The sequence below is a fragment of the Canis lupus genome, chromosome 1, assembly GCF_048164855.1.
Source record: "Canis lupus baileyi chromosome 1, mCanLup2.hap1, whole genome shotgun sequence".
Classification (NCBI taxonomy): Eukaryota; Metazoa; Chordata; class Mammalia; order Carnivora; family Canidae; genus Canis; species Canis lupus.
This window is the reverse complement of record NC_132838.1, coordinates 31895572-31918090: the sequence shown is the minus strand read 5'-3', so window position 1 is coordinate 31918090 and position 22519 is coordinate 31895572. Positions and strand designations below refer to the sequence as shown.

The following is a 22519-nucleotide window of genomic DNA, read 5'->3' as shown; positions in this document are numbered from 1 at the left end:
TTTTCGGGGAAGCGCGGGGCTGCCGAGGTCCTCAAGGTCACGGGGGGCTGGGGGGGGGGGCGCTGGCCGGGCTTTACCTCGCGGAGGGGCCGCCTCCTCTTCGGCCCGCCCAGCGCGGAGCAGCCGCAGGAGCGCGCGGCCGCAGCGGGGCGCCGTCGCCATGGGGACCCGCACACCGCGCCCCGCCGGCACCTGCGCGGGGGGGGGGGGGGCGCAGAGGCGGGGCTCCGGGCAGGCTGCGGTGGCTCCGCCCAAGGCTCGGAGCGTTGGGACCGACGCCGGGCTGCGGCACCCCGACCCGGAGACGGCGTGCTGGAGCCCCCACCTGAAGGCCGGCGCCCCCCGTGGTGGGAAAGGTGGGGCTCCTTAGCGTCCGCAGCTCCTCAGGCTATTTTAATAATTACCAATTTTAGCGTTATACAAAAGGTACCAACACCAGAGTAAACGAGTTTAAGGGATCTGAAGGGAACACAGAATAGGATAAATGGTTTGTCCTGGCAGTGTGTTTTTAGAAAATCATCGGTAATTAAAATTTGTCTACAAGGAATATACAGCACCTATATAATCAATAAATTTTATTCTAATACAGTTTTAGACTAATCCAGGCACCTCATTTTTTTTCCCTGCTGCCTTTCATATGTTTAAATTGTGTGAAAGGGTACAAATTAGATAAGCTAAAATTTTATTACCTGAGGCCCACATGGGTCCCCTTGACACAAAGGACAAATGAACCAAGTGAACAAACAAGGTCAATCTGATACTCTGTCACTAATCCACAGGAAACAGCTTTTGCTTTACTGTCTCAGGACCTATCCAAGAAAAACATGTCACATGGCAAAATTTCCTTTTGCTCTGTCAGACCCTAGACCCTATTTCCCCACCCTGGAATCCCTGTTCTCTCCACCCAATTGAAAAGTTTACAAGATTGTATTTAATGTTCTGCTAACTTTCTCATTTTTAAAAGGGGTTATCAAAAAGACTGATTTGATAAATTGATCAAAATTCTTTGAACTCAGAATGCCAAAAGTTACTAAAATTACTAAAATTTGTATCATTCAATGGGTTTCACTCTCCCACCCCAAATTAGGTGATTTCTCTGTCCTGGAAATGAGGAAGCAGCATGGGCCTCTTCCAAAATGTGAAGGCAACTGAGCTATGACTGAATAAGCAAAATGTGGCATACCACACAATGAGATAAGTACTGATCCATGCTACAACATAGATGAACCCTGAAACCTTGAAAATATTGTAAGTAAAATAAGTGAGTCATAAAAAATCATGTAGGATTCCATTTATACAAAATGTTGAGAATGGGCAAATCCATAGACAGGAAATAGATTGCTGGTTGCCAATGGCTGGGAGGTTTGGGAAATGGGGAATGATAGCCAATGGGTTTTTTTTTTTTTTTTTTTGAAAGATGGGAGTGATGAAAATGTTCTACAATTAGAACAATTATGGTGATGGGTGCACAACTCTGAATCCACTAAAAACCACTGAGCTGTACACTTTAAAAGGTATATTTTAGGGGGATCCCTGGGTGGCTCAGCAGTTTAGCTCTGCCTTTGGCCCAGGGCATGATCCTGGAGTTTCGGGATCGAGTCCCACATCAGGCTCCCTGCGTGGAGCCTGCTTCTCCTTCTGCCTGTGTTTCTGCCTGTCTCTCTCTGTGTCTCTCGTGAATAAATAAATAAAAAAATCTTAAAAAAAATAAAAAGGTATATTTTATGGCGTTTATTTCAAAAAAGCTGTTGTAAAATGGGTAATTATTAACGTTTGCTGTACATTACTGGCGTTAGCTGTTGTGATACGCATCTTATACATGCTTTTTAACTTTCTCCTCATAACTACTACAAGTTGGTTATTAATCTCATTTTCTAGAGGAAAAACAAAAAAACCCAAAGAAGCTAAGTAAATGGGCATGAATACAAAGCTAAGGAGGCAGAGTGGGGATTCAAGTCAAGGTCCAACTTTAAAGTCCATGATCTTTTCATAACTAACACCAATACTGAAATGTGCAAAAGGTGCAAAATCTGGAAGAAAATTATGTAACCTAAAATTTTATAAACACAGCTTACTTTTGAGGACTGAACTCTTGTATTCCCAGACTGAGGACTACAGGTTTCTTCAAAATAAAACAATAAAGACTAATTTAAAATGATCACTTTATTAAAAATAGCAAATCTCACAAATACTCATTTAACATTTTGTTGGCACTGGCCACTGGAAAACACACCAGTGTGTGTACTGATTGTCTAACGTAAACTGAAGCAGGGCTGCCACAAAAAGCCTGTGCATCATCAACTTATAATCAACACGGGACTAAGTTTGGTGAGCTCAGGAAGGATAAACCTTCAGCCCTATTAATAACATTTTGCGCACTGCATTTCAAGTATAACCCCCATAAGGCAACAATAGAAAGCATAGCAGCACAGCCTCTGTATCATATTTCCTGATTAAGCCTTCAACAAGGCTGAGGCTCCGGTTATGGCGAATAACAGCAAGTCAAATTTACTAAAAGCAGTAGTGAAAACAATCATTGCACTGGCACTTTAATGACTTTATTCCTTGTTGTGGAAGATGATTCTGCTACTGGATTCAGCTGGAAAAGTAAAAAATGCTGTTTTTCTTCAAACCACAAGAAAGCAACCACATGTCATTTTAGCTGGTAGAAGAAGTATTTGGGACATCTTGTGCATCTGCCAAATGTAGTTTTTGTCTGGATTCATCAGTTAAGAAGATTTTCATTCTATAATGAGGGCTTCTTTTAAATTATGGGAAATCATGCTCAGGAGCTATGAGAGGTATTAAAAGAAATATGTTTAAAGGGAAAGTGCCCATATAGCTCCTGAGAAACTTGGATGTAATAAGACAATTTTTAAACGTAGTGAAGTAATTATATCCAGAATTTGAAGACTTAAAAAAAAGTCACTAAATCAAGATTATGTTACAGGTTCTAATAGAGCACAGAATTATATCAATGTGGCAAGAATCATTTTCATGGTAAGGAACTTATGAGAGGCAAATATGAAAACTTACCAGATTAAAAAAATAATAATTTAAGAGGACAACACCACTTTATCATCTTTGGGAAAACGATTTCTTTGTAAAAGTCAAAAAATAAAATCATCATAGCTCTAAAACTTTTTCTATAATCCTAATTATTCTTTAAGAAGACTAGAAACAGAATGGAATTCCTGCATGTATTATTCCCTTTCCTTATCATTAATGTTTTTCATTTTCCTCTTTCATCTCTCTATATAAATCCACCTGCTACCTACTTTGTCAAGCCCCAATTCAAACAATGCTATAGATACACTGAGAACAACTAAAAGCTAGCAATACACATATGGCAAAGGTTACTAAAGTATATAGACAGGAGTATTGCCAAAGACATTCTCGTCCAGTTGGAAAGCGGAAATTTAACATATACAAAAATCAACAGATAATGAAATAAGACAGAATGCTAGTTTGAGGTACAAATAAAATGCTATATGGAAATAGTCAGCTTTGGTGTTATTTGGTAAGGGAAAGGGGGAGCAGAGCAACTCTAGGTAGGAAGTACAACCTGAACAAAGGCATTAAGGTAAGCATGAACATGATGTGTTCTCAGAAATCCAGAGAATCAGCTTAGTGGGAATGAAAGATAATGAAAAATATAACAGTAAGTAGGCTGTGATCATACTATTGAGAGCCTTTGAAAATCTGACATGGTAAAAAAAAAAACCCAAAAAACAAAAAACTTGGTCTGAAATAGGAATGGCAAGAGGACAGTGATGTTTTTAGGAAGAATAATTTACTGGTATTGTCTAAAGTCTACAGCAGTACTGTGCAAAAGAAATATAATGCAAGCCACAGATATAATTTCAAAAATATATTTAATTTACACTAATATATCAAAAAACTATCAGCATAATCATTATAAAAATATTGAGATATTTTACATTTTTTCATGCTAAATCTTTGAAATCAGTGTACAAATTATAGTTCTAGCACATTTCCATTTATATTAGCCACATTTCACATGCTCAGTAGCTACATGGCTAGTGGCTACCATATTGGACAGTATGGCAGCTCCAGGGTTGGAACAGAAGAAATTTGAAAGGTTATGGAATAAAGTGATGAGGGTAGGGAATGAAGGAAGAATAAAAGGCAGAATTGATGATGCCTGACAACTAACTGTAATTAAGAAATGGCAAATAATTTCCTGCCCACATCCAGGCTCAATGGCAGATAGTGCCATGGTTAAGTAGCAATGTCTGATATAGTCATAGGAGGAATTTAAATAATCTTGGAGACTGAAATAATAGAAGCAACTGATGACAGAAAGGGAAATTAGGAGGGAAAGTCTGAATACAGAGAGAACAATTATTACAAATGAGGAAACTAGGGTTGCCAAACTTTGTTCAAGGTTACACACCTGCTTACCAAGATTTGAAACCAAGCAATCCAAAGCCCATGCTCTTGTATTCTATCATGTTTCCTTGTTCAACTGTTGTGGTCGAATCAAGTCAAGTGGTAAGATAAATAAACCTAATGTTTAACAGAAACTCAGTTCCTAAACTGATGTGTCATCTGCACAGAAAGAAAAGCATAGGATATAAAGCTCAGAATGAAAATACGGAAAGAAAAAAGAACTACTACGAAGAGAAGATTCATAGTTAACTCATATCTAATCTTCAAATTTAAGTCCTTCTTGGCAATGATGTTTCACATTAATGTGCCCACAGTTTACGTGGCTTCTCAAAATCTTATTTTCTTCATCTGTAAAATGGTAAGTATACCACCACCTACTTACAAGAATAGGACCAGATGAGAAAATGCATGTAAAGCCCGTCATAAAATATTTGGCAAGTAATAAGTACTCAAATAAGATGACCTATTTAATTGTTATTACTGGATTTGTATTTACTTCTCTATTTCTTCATTGTTGTTACTGCAAATTTTAACAATAACAATATGTGTTAAGAGTAATAATAATTTGTATATATATATATACATATATATATACACACACATATTCTACATTTTGAAAAATTTCATATACACATCATTACATGTAGCAATTACTGTATAGTACAGAGGATGCTTTGAGATGTTAAACAATTTATCCAAGGTTAATTATCAAAATTATCAAAACCAAATTTCAAAAATCAAATCTCTGGACTCTACAACCAGCATCCTTTTCAGTATCTCATTATTTAGTCCAAAAGGACTAAACTCTAAAATTATTTTATAGGCAGGATAATTTCTTATTGTTCTTATATATCTCACATTGTGCCTAGGACTATATCCAAAAATACATTTTGAAAATTCCTGCAATAATTGCTCCAAATTGAAAAGTTAAAACCTAAATATTTTACATGTGTTTTGGTGATTTCCTTTAAGCTACTTCTGTAATACACTTTTATTTACATCTAAAGTATTCTATGTAATGATAGTAAATTAAGTTTGGCATATTATGTCTATATATCCAACTGCTATTTAACTTAAGAATCCAAGATTCAAAATAATTTCCATGGCAACTAGCCTAATCCTCAAATCTCTTAATTTTTTTAAAATTTGTTTTAAAATTCCAAAAACAATACAAAGCAAAGCAGAACAAACCAGAAACAATGGCAGCATACAAAAAACAACTGAAAATGTCATTTGGAAACCAAAAGGGAAGAGAAATGGCCCCAGTAAATAACAGCAGGGCTCTTCAGAAGTTATAATTTATAACCAGAAGTTATAACCAGATGTTATAATTAGTAAACTTTTCACTGTTGATATTAGGCAAAAGGATACATGGAAGAATTCAGTTCTTCTAACTGTAACAGAAACAAATTTAACTTTTATAAGAAAAATATCTTAAGTAGATAATTGTTTACACATTTTAAAATAAACTATTTTTTTCATTTAAGCTTTCTTTAAATGAAAAAGTAAATACTGAAAAAACTTTCCAAAAATTTCCGGGTTGGGAAATTCACTTATACAAAGTAATTATAAAGTATCGTTAACATTTATTAAACACAAATATAAGGAGAGAAACCAGGTAATAAAAACTAGAGTTTTATAAAGATTCTTAGAACCATGATAATTATAATCATCTCTATTATTAGTTTTTAAAAGTTGCCATTTTAATGATCAAAATCTTTAAAAACTTTTGTGGATTATGAAAAGATTTCACATATCATTCAGTTTTCAGGATGAGGTAGAATTAATCACACCTATTTTACAGAGGAGAAAATCAAAGTTACAGAAATGTTAACTAAATTGACAATATTCAGATATAACTGAAATGCAAATCCCAGACTAAACAAAGGCTTTCTGGTTTCAAATTCAGTGTTCTCTCTATACCATAGTCACTTTCCTAAATGTACTGCAAATTAAACTTGTATTTATTAAGAGGAACAAGTAAAAGGAAATACTTGTAAGACAGAACACAGTAGATATGAAATAAAACATGTAGGCCTACCATTTCCCTTACATTTACTTATTCAAAGGATAAACAAAACCAACAGAAATGAAACCTTTTGTCATTAGTGAATACAGAAACTATTCTGAAATTAAAGTACATTGAATTCAGTTTATTTTTATATCAAGAAAAGGTTTTTTTTGGTTGTTTTTTTTTTTTAAGATTTTATTTATTTATTCATGAGAGACACACACAGAGAGAGAGAGAGAGAGAGAGAGAGAGAGAGGCAGAGACACAGGCAGAGGGAGAAGCAGGCTCCAGGCAGGGAGCCTGACGTGGGACTCAATCCCTGGTCTCCAGGATCACGCCCTGGGCTGAAGGCGGCGCCAAACCGCTGAGCCACCTGGGGTGACCTCAAGAAAAGGTTTAAAGAGGCAAATTTCATTAATACTTTTCAGTATAAGAATCATATGTAGTGTTACAGACAGGGCTATGTCCTCCCCAAACTCATACATTTTAGGCCTAATCCCCAATACCTCAGAATGTGAGTGTATTTGGAATAGGGTGTTACAAAGATGTAGTAAGTTAAAATGAGGTCATTAGGGTGGGCCCTAATCCAGATGACTGGTTGTCTTTACCAGAGGAGGACATTTGGACATAGGCAACCCATTCATAAAAAGGTGAATGCCATGTAAAGATGAAGATGGCCACCCACAAGCCAAGGGAAGAGGCCTCAGAAGAAACCAGCTCTGCCGACGACACCTTGACCTCCATCTTTGGGCTTCCAGAACTGTGAGGAATGAATTTCAGATGTACCGAGTCTATGGCACTTTGTTGTGGCAGCTTTAGCATGCTAATACACATGGCAGTGTACTAAATTACCGTAAACACCAAATATGGTTCTGTATTTAGAAATAAGTAACCATCACCTGAGTGAATAATAGAAAATATATTAATCATGTCAGGAGTGTTTATATGTTAAGATCTTATCATATATGTACAGAAGTAAATCTTTCCCTTTTAGATTTGCCAGCATTCTCAGAATGTATGTGTAAATGTATATATGACAATTCCTTTGAAATATATTTCTTTTTTTAAAAAAAGAGTAGAATACAATGTGTATGAGACCTGAAAATACTACACTAAGTGAAAGAACCTTGTCATAAGAAGCCACATACTGTGTGATTCTCTTTATATGAAATATCCAGAATAGGCAAATCTACACAGAGAGTAGATTAATGGCTGCTAAGGGGATGAAGAGAAGGGAGGATTGAGAGGGACAGGGTTTCTTTTGGGAGTGATGAACATGTTCTGGAATCGGACAGAGGTGATGCCTCCAAAACACTGTGAATGTACCAAAAACCACTAAACGGTATACTTTAAAATGATTAAAACGATGAACTTTCAATAAAAAATGTTTATGAAAGAAAGAATAAAGAAAAAGAATTATACTCACATCAGACAGAAGCCTGTCTAGATTGGAGTCACTGGCTGTTTTTCTTTTATCCTCAGGAAGTTCCTCTAACTCCCCATAGAGCTCCAAATTCAAGCGAGCTAATTTCTCCTGCATTCCCCGAACATGCTCCATCTGTTCGATGGAACATTCATTTCCTGGGGGAACATCCCAGAACATTAATAAAGATTAGGATAGTTCAAACTAACTGCCTGGAGGAAAAACTTTTAAACTCAAGGTGTTCACAAGAAATTAGCTTTCTTTCTTTTGTAAGTTACATTGTTAATAACTGCATATTTTCTGTGTATAATCACAAATCAAATCTCTGGCCAGGAAAACAATGATAATCTAAGAAATGACTATGGGCACTAAGAAAATAAGATAGGAAAGATTTTCTGTAAAAAACAAAATCATCAGGGCACCTGGCTGGCTCAATTGGTGCAGCCAGCAACTCTTGTTTTCAGGGTTATAAGACCCATGTTGGGGGTGGGCATCACTTGAAAATAAAATATTTTGAAAATTAAAACAAAACAAAACAAAACCCAAAAATCATCCTTTAGGTAAAGGAAATTCTTTTTTCAATAGTAATATCATTTCTAGAAGCAATAGCGTCATCTAATCATGTTCAATTTGACAACTGCCATTTTAACCGAATGACCTCACATTTTATATTAATGACGGAACTTAAGAATCCTATAAGAGCTTCAACTATGACTCATTTTTGCCACCAATTATGTATGCCTCCTTTAAGAAATATAAATGAAAATATTTATGAAGCATGAGAAATACAATGTAATATTTTCAGTTGTATACCCATTAGTGCAAGACAGCTTAAATGCTAAAGGACAGGTCTTACACTATTTATTGACTAGAATTGTCTGAGGTAGTATTATCTGCTCAGGGCAGCTAATATATATACAGTACATATTACATATTTTTATATAGTTAAGTATAGCCTCAACAACCTTTTATTTTGCTAGAGAATTTTATTTTATTTATTTTTTTAATTTTTAATTTTTTTTTTTGAGAATTTTATTTTTTAAGTAACCTCTACACCCAATGTGGGGCTTGAATCCACAACCCCAAGATCAAGAGTCACATGTTTCACTGACTGAGCCAGCCAGGTGCTCCTAGCCCTTACAACTTCTTGAAAGTAAAATTTTTTTTTCTAAAAAACTCTGGTTTTCTCAGAGATATACTATAGCTCAGAAGTTGAAGTACATATATCTTAAATCAACAAGAATTTATGTAAATTACACTATTAATTTCCTCCAGCTAGCTTTATATCATCTTCACACACCGACAATATTAAATTAACTACTGATAATTTTGAAGCTAGTTACAGCTCTTTAAAAATAATCCTTTTCTCACAGAAAATATCTCATATTTCCTTTACTTTAATGATGTTTTTCAATAATTAACCGTAACCTGGAAGGTCAAGTGGAAGAAATACCCTAAAAGAGAGGTGTGTGTGTGTGTGTGTACACATATGTATATACTGGCAGACATATAAATGTATCTCTATATAACATATATATATATATATATATATATATATATAGAGAGAGAGAGAGAGAGAGAGAGAGAGAGAGAAAAGGTGGGGAAGGATATAAAGTAAAAATATAAAGAAGCAGGAATCATAAGAGATCCATGTGATCTAACATGAGAACAACAGAAACTCCAAAAGAATAAAAAGGAACAGATGGAGGAGAAATCAACTAGCAATAGAAAAAATATTCCTTCAGATGAAAATGAGTTGGTAGATATGATGGGCTCACTGATTCCCAGGCAGGATTGATGAGAAAAGTTAAAGAAAGAAAACTTTCAAACATCATTTTGTATCATCAGCAATTTATAAAAAGAACTCTTTTCTCTGAATTCCACCAGCAACAGGTATTACAAGTCTTTTAATTTTGCCAGTCTGGTGGTATGAGGTGATATCTCTTTGATTGCTATTGTGTCTGTGTTTGTTAAGCAGTTGAATTGCTCTTTTCAGGGCCTTTACCCAATTTTCTATTTGGTTATTTATCTTTTTGTTGGTAGTGGTGGCCTCAAAAAACCAGCATATATGTTAACACTTTTGGATTTGTGTGAGATTCTGTATGTGTGCATTCAATAATTTTCAAATCGCTTTATAAAAAATACAGGGACATAATTCTATCAAAAAAGGCTTATAAGGTGAGTTGCAAGCTGAATACAAAAGCTCTAACTATATGCTTTGTGAACTCATACAAAAATATCTACTCAGAATTTTTAATGAAACAGTTAACTGTTCATGAAAGAACAAGAAAATCAGATTCTTTTAAATTCAAAATGAGGAATGGTAGGCAAGAAATAAGTTTAGGCTTAAAAGGATAAAGAAAAATGATCTTGGGACTTTCCCAAACTAAAACATTAAGTCTAAAATATTTAACTGACAAAGAATATTCCTTTTGTTTGTTACTTTCAGGATAGTTATTTCATAATAGCAATCCTACTTTAACATTTCAACTAACCTTCCCTTCTTTTTTTTTAAAAAAAATTTTTTTTAAAGATTGTATTTATTTCCTCATGAGAGACAGAGAGAGAGAGAGAGAGGCAGAGACATAGGCAGAGAGAGAAGCAAGACTTGATCCCAGGACCCCGGGATCATGCCCTGAGCCAAAGGCAGATGCTCAACCACTGAGCCACCCAGGCATCCCTATCCCTAACCCTTCCTTCTTTTTTTTTTTTTTAAACCCTCCTTTCTTTAAAAAAAAAAAAAAAAAAAATCTTTTCCTGGAGCCTGTGTGGCTCAGTTGGTTAAACGTCTGACTCTTGATTTTGGCTCAGGTCCTGATCTCAGGGTTGTGAGATTGAGCTCTGTGTAGGGTTCCATGCTGGACAAGGAGCCTGCTTAATAGTCTCTCTCTTTGCCCCTCCCACCCTGCACATTATCTCTCTCTCTGTCAAAAAAAAAAAAAAAAAAACTTTTCCTGAAATTTCAGAAGACAAATTATAGTCCACGACCATGACAAATGAAATATAGGATGATTGCATGTTATGCCTCTGGACTCTTTTTTTTTTTTAATAAAAGAAAATGATACTTTTAAAAGGAATGGCAAAACAAATGCAAAAAATAGGATGCAAACATCCTGAAAAGAAAAACAAAGGGAAATATCTATGGCTTGCCGAATGCTTGAAGTTTTCCAGAGTGGAAATCATTCAAAAGGCTGAGAAGCCCTCTCTCCATTTCTTGAACATCTGAGACATCGGTGAGAAAAGAGTGCTGAATGGGAGCAGGCTGTGCACCTTTTCCTTCTCCACCCTGAGGTCTGGTCTTTTCTTTCATCACTCTGCGAAGATGATGCAATAAAAACATTAACTGCATATGATTATCTTTAAAAAGAGAAAATTATACATATATAATATACATAAGATATATTATCTTGCTTTCCAAATATCTAATACTACAAAATATTCACACACATGCAGCAATATCCTATATCACATTTAAACCTGTTGCTCCTAAATTAGTTAAAAAAACAAAACAAAACAACAACAAAAACCCTGTATATTTTTTATTCCTTTTCTGGCTAGTGCATCAACTTTGTCTACAAATTTTCTCATTCTATTTTAATAGGAAACAAAGTAAGGGCGTTCAAACCAATCATTCATTCTGCATGTTCTAATCCCTACACATTGTAACCTTCATTATTTTTCTCTAAAATCACACATGATAATACATGCTTCAACTGTTTAAAAAGTCAAGCCAAGAGAAAAAAAGGGTTATAAGAATTATTGGATTCAGTATTTACTCTGATAGCATTTTGCTGTGATAATATAAAAGAAAATAATTCACCTTTTTAACTTTGGTCGTTGTGAAGTTGACTGTGATGCAGGATTTGAAAACCCTGTGCTTTTACTAACTGGAATGGCATTTTTTTTGGCACTAGCAATCTGAGTAGAGTGGGCACTAAAAGACTTAGGACTCCTCCTCTTCACTTTCCGCTCCTCCATTGCTCTAAGTTCCTTATTGCACCAAGGCCAGCTTCTTATGACCTAAGGAAATACAGCAAAATTATACATATATGCTAGAATATGCAAAAATGAAAGGGGTTTTTAAAGACCCACTTCATAGGAGGAAAGAAGATCAAGAATTTCAGTGGCCATTAGATAAAGTTAGAATAAGGATCCTTTTTTAAAAAAGATTTATTTATTTGAGAGAAAGAGTGATCACGAGTGGGGGGGGGGGCGGCGGTAGAAGAAGCAGACTCCCCACTGAGCAGGGAACCTCGATGTGGGGCTCCATACCAGGACCCTGAGATCATGACTTGAGCTGAAGGCAGACACTCAACCGACTGAGTCACCAAGGTGCCTCAGAATAAAGATCTAGCTGCTGTGCTATATATACAGAAGCCACAGAAGCCCTAAGCAAAATCTGTTAGAAATTTTTTTTCACCATTTTCTTTATTCACTCACCCCACAAATATTTACACTATTCCACATGCCAGGCGCTATTCTGGATATTGGGAAGATAGTAGTGAAAAAGACAAAGTCTCTGTCCTCAAAAAGCCTCATTATAGAAGGGAAACAATACATGAAAAATAAACAAAATAGCCATGTGATATTCTCAGCCCACTCAAGATTTAGGTGGTCTTTAGATCTCCCTGCTAAAATTTATTCTTAGAAGAACCAACTAGATTCAAACAGATACAGATACAACTGAAGAGGTATCTGCATTTTTTTTTCTAATGAAACAGCTACACTTTAATTACTGAAGACAGTATAAATTGATGTAACGCTTGAAAATGTATATATATCTTTGACCCAGTAAGTCCCACTACTGGGAATTTATATAAGGAAAATAAAAAACAAAGAAGGAAAAAAGTCTCTGTATATAAATATGTTGCAGGAATAAGCAACAAATTAGAACAACCTAAAAGTCTAGTAAGGGGAATAAGTAAGTAAATTATACAACCATACAGAATAGAGGTTTTAAAGTTGACAATTAGACTTTATAGCAGCATTTTTTTTAAAGGCAAGGTACAACACTGTATTTTTGTAATGATTAAAAATTTAGAGAAATTATACACTTGGAAAAAGATGAGGTGGACATATAGTTGTTCACAATGATAACATTAGAGTTGAATTCTCTTTACGCCAAGCCTTTATATATTTCAAGACTTATATTCATATTATCAGATGCGTAAATCTTAAATATACAAATGTCCAAAAAAAGCGCTTTCTGAAAAAGATTATGTAGGGAAAGTTTCTTACTTTGTGATTTCTTTTGTCCTTTTAAGCACACCACGTAGTTAACAGTAGATGTATGGTGGTAAGTTTGTGTGCTGCCTAATGTCAAGAATTTCTAGTCAGCCTAATGCCCCATGTGCCCAAGTATCTCCATGCCAGACAAAGCCCAGGACAGAACAATAATACTTTGTGCCCAGGCTGAGCAGTTATTCTCTCCTATATACTAAGCATTCATCCACAGAATAGTAAAAATATATATATATATATATATATATATATATATATATATATATATATATTAGGTGCTAGAGCCTAATACAAGACAAGAATTCAATCTAAAAACTTCTAGAAAGATAATTAAAATATTTCTAGTTTTAATTGTATCATTCACAAAACGATGACACTGGAGTATTTTCCTCATCTCAAACAACAATCAATATCAAAGGTTATGCCTAACACAAAGAACTAGTGTTTAATCATTTTTATGCCATTATTTTTAAATGCTCTTATGTTTCAAAACTAATTAAATTTGCCTTCAGTATTTTGTTGCAGAGTTTTAGAACCAGCTCCTTTAGAATGCTCTAACAGCTTGATGGCCTTGTCAGAGTTTTCAATATTTCTAAGCAGGGTCTCTAATCTTCTCTTAATTTCCTTCTGGTCTTCAAGAGCACAGCCAATTCCTATGGACTGAAACTTCTGGTCAACAGGCCCTGGTGGCACCTCAGATGAACATGCACTGTACAGGGACATCAAGTGACTCCTGGCATTTCCCAAACCATCCAGAAACTTACTGACCACCTCATCAATAATCCTGGTGGCATGCTTTAGGGATTCTTGCTGCTGGGGGTTTCTGATTGTTTCTACTGAAACTTCAACAGTGAGGGTTCATCCCATCAAACAGTTTGCCATCAGATTTAATTCTTCTCTTTCTCCGTCGCTGATCTGCCTCATATCCTGGCTATTCTGGATGCTGTGGATCATTTCCAGAAGGATTTCTTTCTCTTGCTCAACAGCAGTTGGCGGCTTCTCTCAAAGCTTCCACCCTGAGCTCCAGCTGTCCAGGCTCTCCAGCAGGCGGCTGGAGTGGTCCGCCATGGAGGAGGAGCAGCAGAAATGCCCCTCATTGGCTTTCGTGTTGATCTTGGCCTAAGCCATATGAGGTATCTGCATTTTAATTAACAACTAGAAACCATATTTCAACTACGAAGCAGAAACTCAGTTTCACCCTAGGGATAATACTGGTTCTAGTTCCTTGATCAACTGAAGTTCTGTAAAATTAAACTTGTTCCATGACTATTTTGAATATAACTTTCTCTACTTATTTCCAAGGATACAGGAAACTGTATTATATACGTTTAGGTTTGCTAGTATCAAAAGTTACACTATGAAGCTCCAGGTCGCCCTTCCATAGAGAACACAGACCCAATATTTTCCCCTTATTTCATGTATTAATCAGTTTTATTTTCCTAACAGTCATCCATCTAAAAATATCCTACATTTTTAAACTAGGCATTCTATTAAATTTTTTTTAGATTTATTTATTCATGAGAGACACAGAGAAAGAGGCAGAGACATAGGCAGAGGGAGAAGCAGGCTCCCCCCCCAGGGAGCCTGATGTGGGACTTGATCCCAGGACCCCAGGATCACACCCTGAGCCAAAGGTAGATGCTCAACGACATAGCCACCCAGGCTTCTCACATACTATTAAATTCTTAATTATATTGTTTCATATATCATGACAAATTTACATGGCTATTTACCTCATCAGACTATAAAGTGCCTTAGCAGTATTAGCTCTTTTTGTGTACACTGTGATGAATGTAACCATGCTATGACTGTTCCAAAAGATTCAAATTCACTGATTAGACTCCTAACATAATTCTTTGAGAACTTTAGTGAGAATAGATTTTTCCCACTGGATTTTAACCAGCACTGGACTTTAAACCATTTCAGCTTAGTGGGCTCAAGGTGGCTCTAAACAATCATAACAGGCACTATGATACCTCAAAAAGAAGCAAAGGGTTTAAAGTAAAGGCTCTAATGACCAGTCTTTAATCCCAGATACCAAGGGCAAATTCATCCAAATCGTGGCTAACAATTTTTCTTTAAGATACATTTTTAGTAACTGAACAGACATTCTGGCGTTGTTTCAGCATACAACACGAGGTAAAAAGAATTTTAATAAGCAACTGAATAGAGACAAGGATCTGTATAAACTTGTGATACACATAAACACACTCAACCTCAAGTTTAATGATGCTAATACACATTTGGTGAAACAAGAAAAAGAAAAGAAACCCCAAAACCTGAGGAAGTAAAGCTATGCAAATAAACCAATAGTGGTTTATTTTAAAATTTTAAAAAGATTTTATTTATTTATTCATGAGAGACCCAGAGAGAGAGAGGCAGAGACACAGGCAGACGGAGAAGCAGGCTCCACGCAGGGAGCCCGACGTGGGATTCGACCCGGGTCTCCAGGCTCAGGCCCTGGGCTGAAGGTGCTGAGCCACCCAGGCTGCCCCCAATAGTGGTTTAAACTACGATGTACTGAAGGGCGAGGACTAGAAATTTACCCATTTTTGGAAGGCAAATCTCTGCCACAGAGAACCGAAATCTTTCCCGTATACACATAGCAAGGAACCTTTTAGAGAAGGCCTTCCCAGACTGCTCAGTTACTCACACACTGGTTCTGAGTGCCAGGGACGCACAGCCTCCAAGCAGGACCACTAGGAGTCCCTCTTGACTTCACCTCATTCCCCTTCCTCAATCTGCCCACACGGTGACCCTTGACTTTCCCGAAGTGAGCAGTGACCAGAGTGGCGGCAGGGGCCTAAAGGGGACACTGCGGGAACGACTTTGCTTCCACCTCATACCTGAGGAAGGAGAGGATGGGGGTTCTCTTCCTCAACCTGCAAAGACCCCGGAGTCTCCGAAGTCAGTGCCGCAGCTGCAGCCGCCGACGCTACTGCTGCAGCTAGAGCCGGGGTCACATCCCGGACCCAGCGCCGCCACAACTCCTTTTGTTTACGGAAGTGACGCAAGGGGGCGGAGCCTCCGTGCCCCTGGCGGGAGCCTGGCCTCTTCCTGCCCCACCAGTACGGCTCCCGTCTCCGCCCTTGGCACCGCATTGCTTCCACTGTCTTGTCCTCAACTGTACTTTAGGCGGACGTGGAAAGGCAGACTCATAGTTGGGCTTTTATTTTGGGTTCTGTGGCCCAGAAGCCCGGGGGGTGAAGGAGTGGCGATGGAGGCAGGACGGGAAACTCCGAGCCCTTTCCGGAAGCTGCCCCGCCCCCTGGGTGAGTGTCAGTTCCCACGCACTACAATTCCCAGCATGCAATTCGAGCAAGTCCGGAGGCGGAACCAAAGTGTCGCCATAGCAACTGAGTCCACTCCCTCTCCCGGATGTCTCCAGGTAAACCAACTTTTTTAGCACGGAAGGCGGCATGAAAAGTCGTGTTTCTGCTTAACGACCCCGGGCCGAGCCCGTAAATGCGATTTTATTACAATTAAGAGCTACTGTGTTCAGGCCGTAGACATATGTTAATCTCTCACCTTCACTACAATTCTAGGGGTTTTAATCCCCGTTTTAGAGATGAGGACTCTGACACTCAGAAAGACTAATAAATCCACGTCTCTCTGTCACCAAGACAGTTCTTCCGCTCTACATATTTCTTCCTGAGAAGGAATTGTGAATTGTGAGAGACGAACTATCCTAAATGAGGGGACAGATCCATATTTCATTCCCTAGTCTGGTGGATATCGTTTCCCGTGTGGTGGTAGGGTGGGGGAGGTTTTAGGTTTGTACATCTTTAGAGACTCTGGATAGTTTTAGGTTTTTAGATTTTATAGACTCCGAATAGTACCACATATTTATACTGAATTTGTTAATGAGGAAACTGTATCTAGAGACTGATATCAATATATCAATTCTAGAAAGGCAGAGCAAAGTAGAAGTCAAGTATTCTAGTTTGGGATGTTTTGCCACCGCTACTCCTTACATTTTTAAAGATTCAGAAATGTTTTAAAAAGAAAGACTAAGTGAACATCCATGTATCCACCATCCAGAATGGTATGATGTTAATTTTTTTCATTTTATATTTTTTAATGAAAGAAATAGAACATTACAGATTAAGTGGGTGCCCCTATTCCCAGTACCACTCTACTTCCCTTGTAAGAGGCATGGTCTTAAAGTTGATAAGCAGCTTGCTAATCTAGGTTTGAATGCTTTCACTATTACTATATATTTATAAGCAATATATAGTATGACTGGGCTTTTGAAGATTCACATGAATGTTATTATATTTTGTGTATTGATCGACAACTTGGCTTTTTCATCTAACTGTTTTTGATAGCTATCCACATTGATACATCTGTCTAGACTTCATCTGGTTGGCTGTATAGTATTGTGTCAAAGAAGTTTCTCACACATTATTTGGAAATTCCTACAGTGATGGATACATTTAGGTTGTTTCCCATTTTTCACCATTACAAACAGTGTTGTAGGGGACAGTATTCTCGATATCTTTTCTCAATGTGTCTTAACTAATCTCTGAGTTATTTTATCTGTATGAGCAGAGCTTGCAAACTGTTGATTCACATGCTATTCTAATTTTTCAAATTGGTTGCTAACAGCTAAAATGGAACTAATAAAAAAATGGATGTCATCCCATTCATTTGGCATTCTAATAATAATGGGAAGATCTGACCACACTAGATCTACACTGTAGCCTGGCAGCAATAAGTCAAGCAGACGAGCACTGTTTCCTGTGCTCTCTAGTTTTTCCCTAAGTCCTTCTGCTTTTAGTACTCGTCTGAGCCCTGTCGTATTTGCATTTGCAACCCCTAATATAATGTAGGGACGCAAGAAGGTATCCTTACATGTGTACATATTTCAGGTCTTCAAAGTTCTGTATCGAGTCCCTATTTTGGCCAGACACTATTGTAGGAGGTCAGAGGGCATCTATAAACAAGTCTTGGACAAGAGCCCTATAGTGAGAGATCTTACAGTCTTGATAAAGGAGATGGTCAATAAATTAGTAAACAAGAAAGTTTCAGTTAATGAAAAGTGCTCTGAAATAAAAGCTTAAGTTCACAGGGTGTTACTGCAAGGTGTGGGGTACTGAAGAGGGAGTGTAAGGCCCTTCTGAAAAAGCAACTTTAGGAGTTGAGATATGAATGAAGTAGAGAAGCCAGCCATGGAATGATCTAGAGGAAGAACATCCTTCAGCAAAATATATGGTTAAACCACAGGTCTTTAGGCACAAACAAGATTGACAAATTTGAGGAAGCAAGCGGTCTGTGTGGCAAATTGTACTGATTTAGAGACAGAGTGCATGAGATAGAGCCACAGTGGTACAGTTTAGAGTGCGATTTCTTTTTTTAATTTGAATTTTATTTTTTAAGTTTAATTTTTTATTTAAATTCAGTTAATTAACATATAGTGTATTATTAATTTCAGAGGTAGAGTTCAGTGATTCATCAGTTGTATGTAACACCCAGTGCTTATTACATCACGTGCTCTCCTTAATGCCCATCATCCAGTTACCCTGTCCACTCTCCTCCAGTTACCCTCAGTTTGTCTCCTATGAGTAAGAAAGAGTCTTTTAGGGTTTGTCTCCCTCTTTGTTTTTGTCTTGTTTTATTTCATCGTCCCTTCCCCTATGCTCCTCTGTTTTATTTCTTAAATTCCACATATGAGTGAGATCATATAATGATTGTCTTTCTCTGACTGACTTATTTTGCTTAGCATAATACCCTCTAATTCCATCTACATTGTTGTAGGTGGTAATATTTCATTTTTTAATGGCTGAGTAATATTCCATCATGTATGTGTATGTGTGTGTGTGTGTGTATATATATATCACATCTTCTTTATCCATTCATCTATTGATGGACATCTGGCCCCTTTCCAGAGTTTGGCTATTGTGGACATTGCTGTTATAAACATTGGGGTGCCTGTGCTCTATCAAAACACTATTTTTGTATCCTTTGGTTAAATACATGATAGTGCAATTGTTAGGTGGTAGGGTAGCTCTATTTTTAACTTTTTAAGGAATCTCCATACTGTTTTCCAGAGTGGCTGTACCAGTTTGGCGTGTGATTCTTTTACTTGAAATCTAGAGTTCTTCTTTGAAAGAAATTTTGTTCTTTGAGATTTATTAGAATTTTCTTTAAACTGCAAAAATCCCTCCTTTGGATTAATTGTTAAATAGACACCTTGTATAAATTACTCTAACCAGATGCTTTCTTCCTAAGGGCAATATGCAAAGCATAAGAGCTTTGATCATCAACAATCTCTAGCCCCACCACTAATATACTCTATAGCATAGACAGGCAGGAGGAGTGCTGTTGGTGAATCTCCTGGTAGTGATGGTTATACCAGTGTTCAGGTTCACAGACTCTAGACTTACAAGTCAGAAACTCTTGGGAACTCAGGAATCACTGTTTTTAAAAAAATTTTTCTTACAGAAAATTTCAAACAGATTTCAAAGAAAATAGAATAGTACCTGTTATCTACCTATTGACTCATGACCAATCTTATTTTTTCCTCCTACATTTTTTCCTCTTCTCTATTATATTGAAGCAAATCTCAGACATCATTTAATCCATAATATTTCAGTATATATTTCTAAAAGAGAAAAAAACTTAACCAGAATATCACTGTTATTCCTGAAATAGTAATAATTACTTAATATTATTAAATATCCAGTCAGTCTTCAAATTTCCAATAGCATCATAAATGTCATTCATCACTTTTTTCCACATTTCATTTGAATCAGGAATATTTTTTTAAGTCCTCAGGTGATGAATGGATTTGGAAGCCAGTGTTTTTTACATCCTCGTTTCTTCAGACACAAACATGCGTTGTCCTTCCCCTTGAGAAGGTCACATTCTAAAGGAAAAGGCAGATATCTCAACCCAAAGCAAATTTCTACTCTACCTCAGTGCCTGGAAAAAGAGTAATCCCTTTGTTGTGCCTGTACTTCTAAGATGGAAGAGGTTTTTTATTTTGTTTTGTTTTCGTTTGGAAGCCTGTTCATTTGCTAAGTGTTTCTCCCCCTACTTTTCCTGCCATATCAGAATGCCTAGGCTGGGATAGGTCAGACTCAATGCTTCTTTGCATGCTTTGCTCAGGAAACATCTAATAACAAAGTCCTAAAACATAAATGAGCTCACCATATTCATGAAACTGAAAGAATGCCAAGGTACTAGTCTACCCTAAAATGTTCGTGTTAAGTAAGCATTAGTGAAAGGCTCAAAACTAAACATAGAGATGCTTATAATTGTATTTTACTGGTAGCTGCTTTGGAAAAACAAAGGGTAAATAACAGACCTGACCAATTACAAAGACTTAGACATTTACAGAATTCTTACATATATGGTCTTTTTTTTTTTTTTAAGATTTTATTTGTTTATTCATGAGAGACAGAGAGAGAGAGGCAGAGACACAGGCAGAGGGAGAAGCAGGCTCCATGCAGGAAGCCTGACATTGGGACTCAATCCTGGGTATCCAGGATCAGGCTCTGGGCTGAAGGTGGCGCTAAACCGCTGAGCCACCCAGGCTGCCCCATATATGGTCTTTGATTTATTTGTTTTCTTCATTAGATCATAAGTTCCTTGAGAGCAGATATGTTTTGATTTTGTATCTTAAGCACATTGTGTAGAATGTGACATAAAGTAGATAATAAATGTATGTGTTGTGAATTGATAAAGTTCTCTAATTTTATTTTTGAAAGTGAAGTGATTTCTACAATCCCTATTTAAACTCCATAATCCAAAGATCAAGGCCTAGTCACAGTGCCAATCAGATAACATCCCTAATGCCCAGGCAAATCATCTCTTTTAGCTGGGCAATTTGTGTTTTGGTACACCAGCCTTCATAACAAAGAGATCTGATGACGAAACTAATCCAAAAGTTTAGGGAAATTGTTAATTGAGTAATTCTTTTTCAACTTAATATTTGGGATAGTTTTAGTTTATGATTTTACAAAATGTTTTAATGCAATTTCATATTCACACTTCCTTTTTAAGGCCAAGAGTAGTTAACAGGATTAGGGAATGATTATCAGCAAGATATTAGCAAGAGCACAATTCATCTTTCTAACATCTTTTCTCCAAGTTCTTGTCATAGGAACACTTCAGCTTTAGGAGAAGGCTTGTGTTATAGGCTTAACCAGAAAACAAAGTATACCATGGACCAGGAAGTTAGCTGTACTGCATGACAACACTTCCATCAGTTTTCTGTCCTTTGTTGAACTTTAAGTTTAGTAGTATTACCAAAGAGTACCACAAGGCTAGTAAGAAATGCTTGTAGGGATAGCTTACGGTATGGAAGAGAAAGTAGAAGGTGGGGAGGGAGGGAAGGAGGCAGGGAGGAAGGGAAGGGTAGAAGGGGCCCTCATAACACCTTATTTATATCTCTATCTAACAAGGAAATTTTAAAGTGTTATTTAAAACCTAGGGATCCCTGGGTGGTGCAGCGGTTTAGCACCTGCCTTTGGCCCAGGGCGTGATCCTGGAGACCCGGGATCGAATCCCACGTCGGGCTTCCGGTGCATGGAGCCTGCTTCTCCCTCTGCCTGCGTCTCTGCCTCTCTCTCTCTCTCACTGTGTGCCTATCATAAATAAAATAAAAAAAAAATAATAAAACCTAAATTGCTACCACTCTGTCTTTTAAGAGTTGTCATAGTTCCTGTCAAGGAGAAATAAATCTTACATAGGGAGGGAAAGGGGATGAAACTCTAGGCAGATGGCCCATTGTGTGTCATAATATAGCAATGAGAGTTGGATATGCACAAGTGGGCAGGAGGTTGAGTTTGAGGACATGAAACTGAGAAAATTGAATTGTTCTATGTAATAAAGTGGGAAGAATTGTTCACTGTGGTAGAGGGTAGAGGTCGGGAAATATTGAGAAACAGGACAGCAAAGAAAGCAGCAAAGTGAGAAAGGAGATCAAAGTGGTAAGAGGGAGAGGACTTTAAAAAGGTCAGTGAAGTCTATTGTCCAATTTGTAATTGCAGAGTTGCTGTAATTACACAGACACATACACGTCTTCCATGCTTCCACACTTCAAGATAAATCCCCTTCGAGCTCAAAGCTTTGTATGAATTAATCATTATGAAAATCAAGGAAAACGCATTGTATTCTGCATTTTTGGAGATTCATGGAGAACAAGAGCAATATGTGTGTAACAGTAGAGTGATCTATAAACTCCATTATTTCAGGTGAGGCAGATTAGAGTCGGAGGTGATTGGGAAAATTACAAACCATGGTCTATGCTATATATAATCTTAGAAAAAGGAAAAGAGATGAGTTTGTCACTACATAAAGACAAGTATTATATTCAATTTTGCTTCACTCTATTTTTTTTAAGATTTTATTTATTTATTTATTTATTTGAGAGAGAGAGAGAGTGGGCTCATGGGCACAAGTAGGGGAGTGAGGGAGGGGGCAGA

At 37.1% G+C, this 22519-nt stretch overlaps 2 protein-coding genes, 1 long non-coding RNA gene and 1 pseudogene across 41 annotated transcripts in view; 1 reads left to right on the top strand and 3 right to left on the bottom strand.

The window, feature by feature from the left end:
• Positions 1-185, bottom strand: part of ECT2L (epithelial cell transforming 2 like) — a 79920-nt gene extending 79735 nt beyond the window's left edge. For all 39 annotated transcript variants that reach the window (XR_012030787.1, XR_012030818.1, XR_012030782.1 and 36 more), the window contains exon 1: positions 78-185. The gene's annotated coding sequence lies outside the window, so the exon portion shown is untranslated. The remainder of the gene's footprint in view (positions 1-77) is intronic.
• Positions 186-222: 37 nt separating this feature from the next.
• Positions 223-7858, top strand: LOC140633154 (uncharacterized). Its single transcript, XR_012030744.1, has 3 exons — positions 223-356; positions 1088-1248; positions 7036-7858. It is a non-coding gene; the product is annotated as an uncharacterized lncRNA (long non-coding RNA).
• On the bottom strand, positions 2146-16345 carry CCDC28A (coiled-coil domain containing 28A). Its single transcript, XM_072825132.1, has 6 exons — positions 15935-16345; positions 11668-11867; positions 10998-11161; positions 7851-8005; positions 5785-5807; positions 2146-2716 (listed from the first exon to the last, which is right to left on the bottom strand). The coding sequence occupies exons 1-6, from the start codon at positions 16187-16189 to the stop codon at positions 2659-2661; spliced, it is 855 nt and encodes a 284-aa protein (XP_072681233.1). The 5' UTR covers positions 16190-16345; the 3' UTR covers positions 2146-2658.
• Positions 13355-14216, bottom strand: LOC140633095 (BAG family molecular chaperone regulator 2 pseudogene; annotated as a pseudogene).
• Positions 16346-22519: the final 6174 nt, after the last annotated feature.

What these genes read in the sequence shown, in the direction of transcription:
- CCDC28A (XM_072825132.1), bottom strand. Translation starts at nt 16,189, where the DNA reads ATGCGGTGCCAAGGGCGGAGACGGGAGCCGTACTGGTGGGGCAGGAAG. An exon ending in CCCATCCTCTCCTTCCTCAG is followed by an intron (nt 11,868 to 15,934) that starts GTATGAGGTGGA and finishes GTATTTCCTTAG; the next exon opens with GTCATAAGAAGCTGGCCTTG. An exon ending in GAAGAACTGAATTCTTCCAT is followed by an intron (nt 2,717 to 5,784) that starts GTATCCTTTTGC and finishes TGATGAATCCAG; the next exon opens with ACAAAAACTACATTTGGCAG.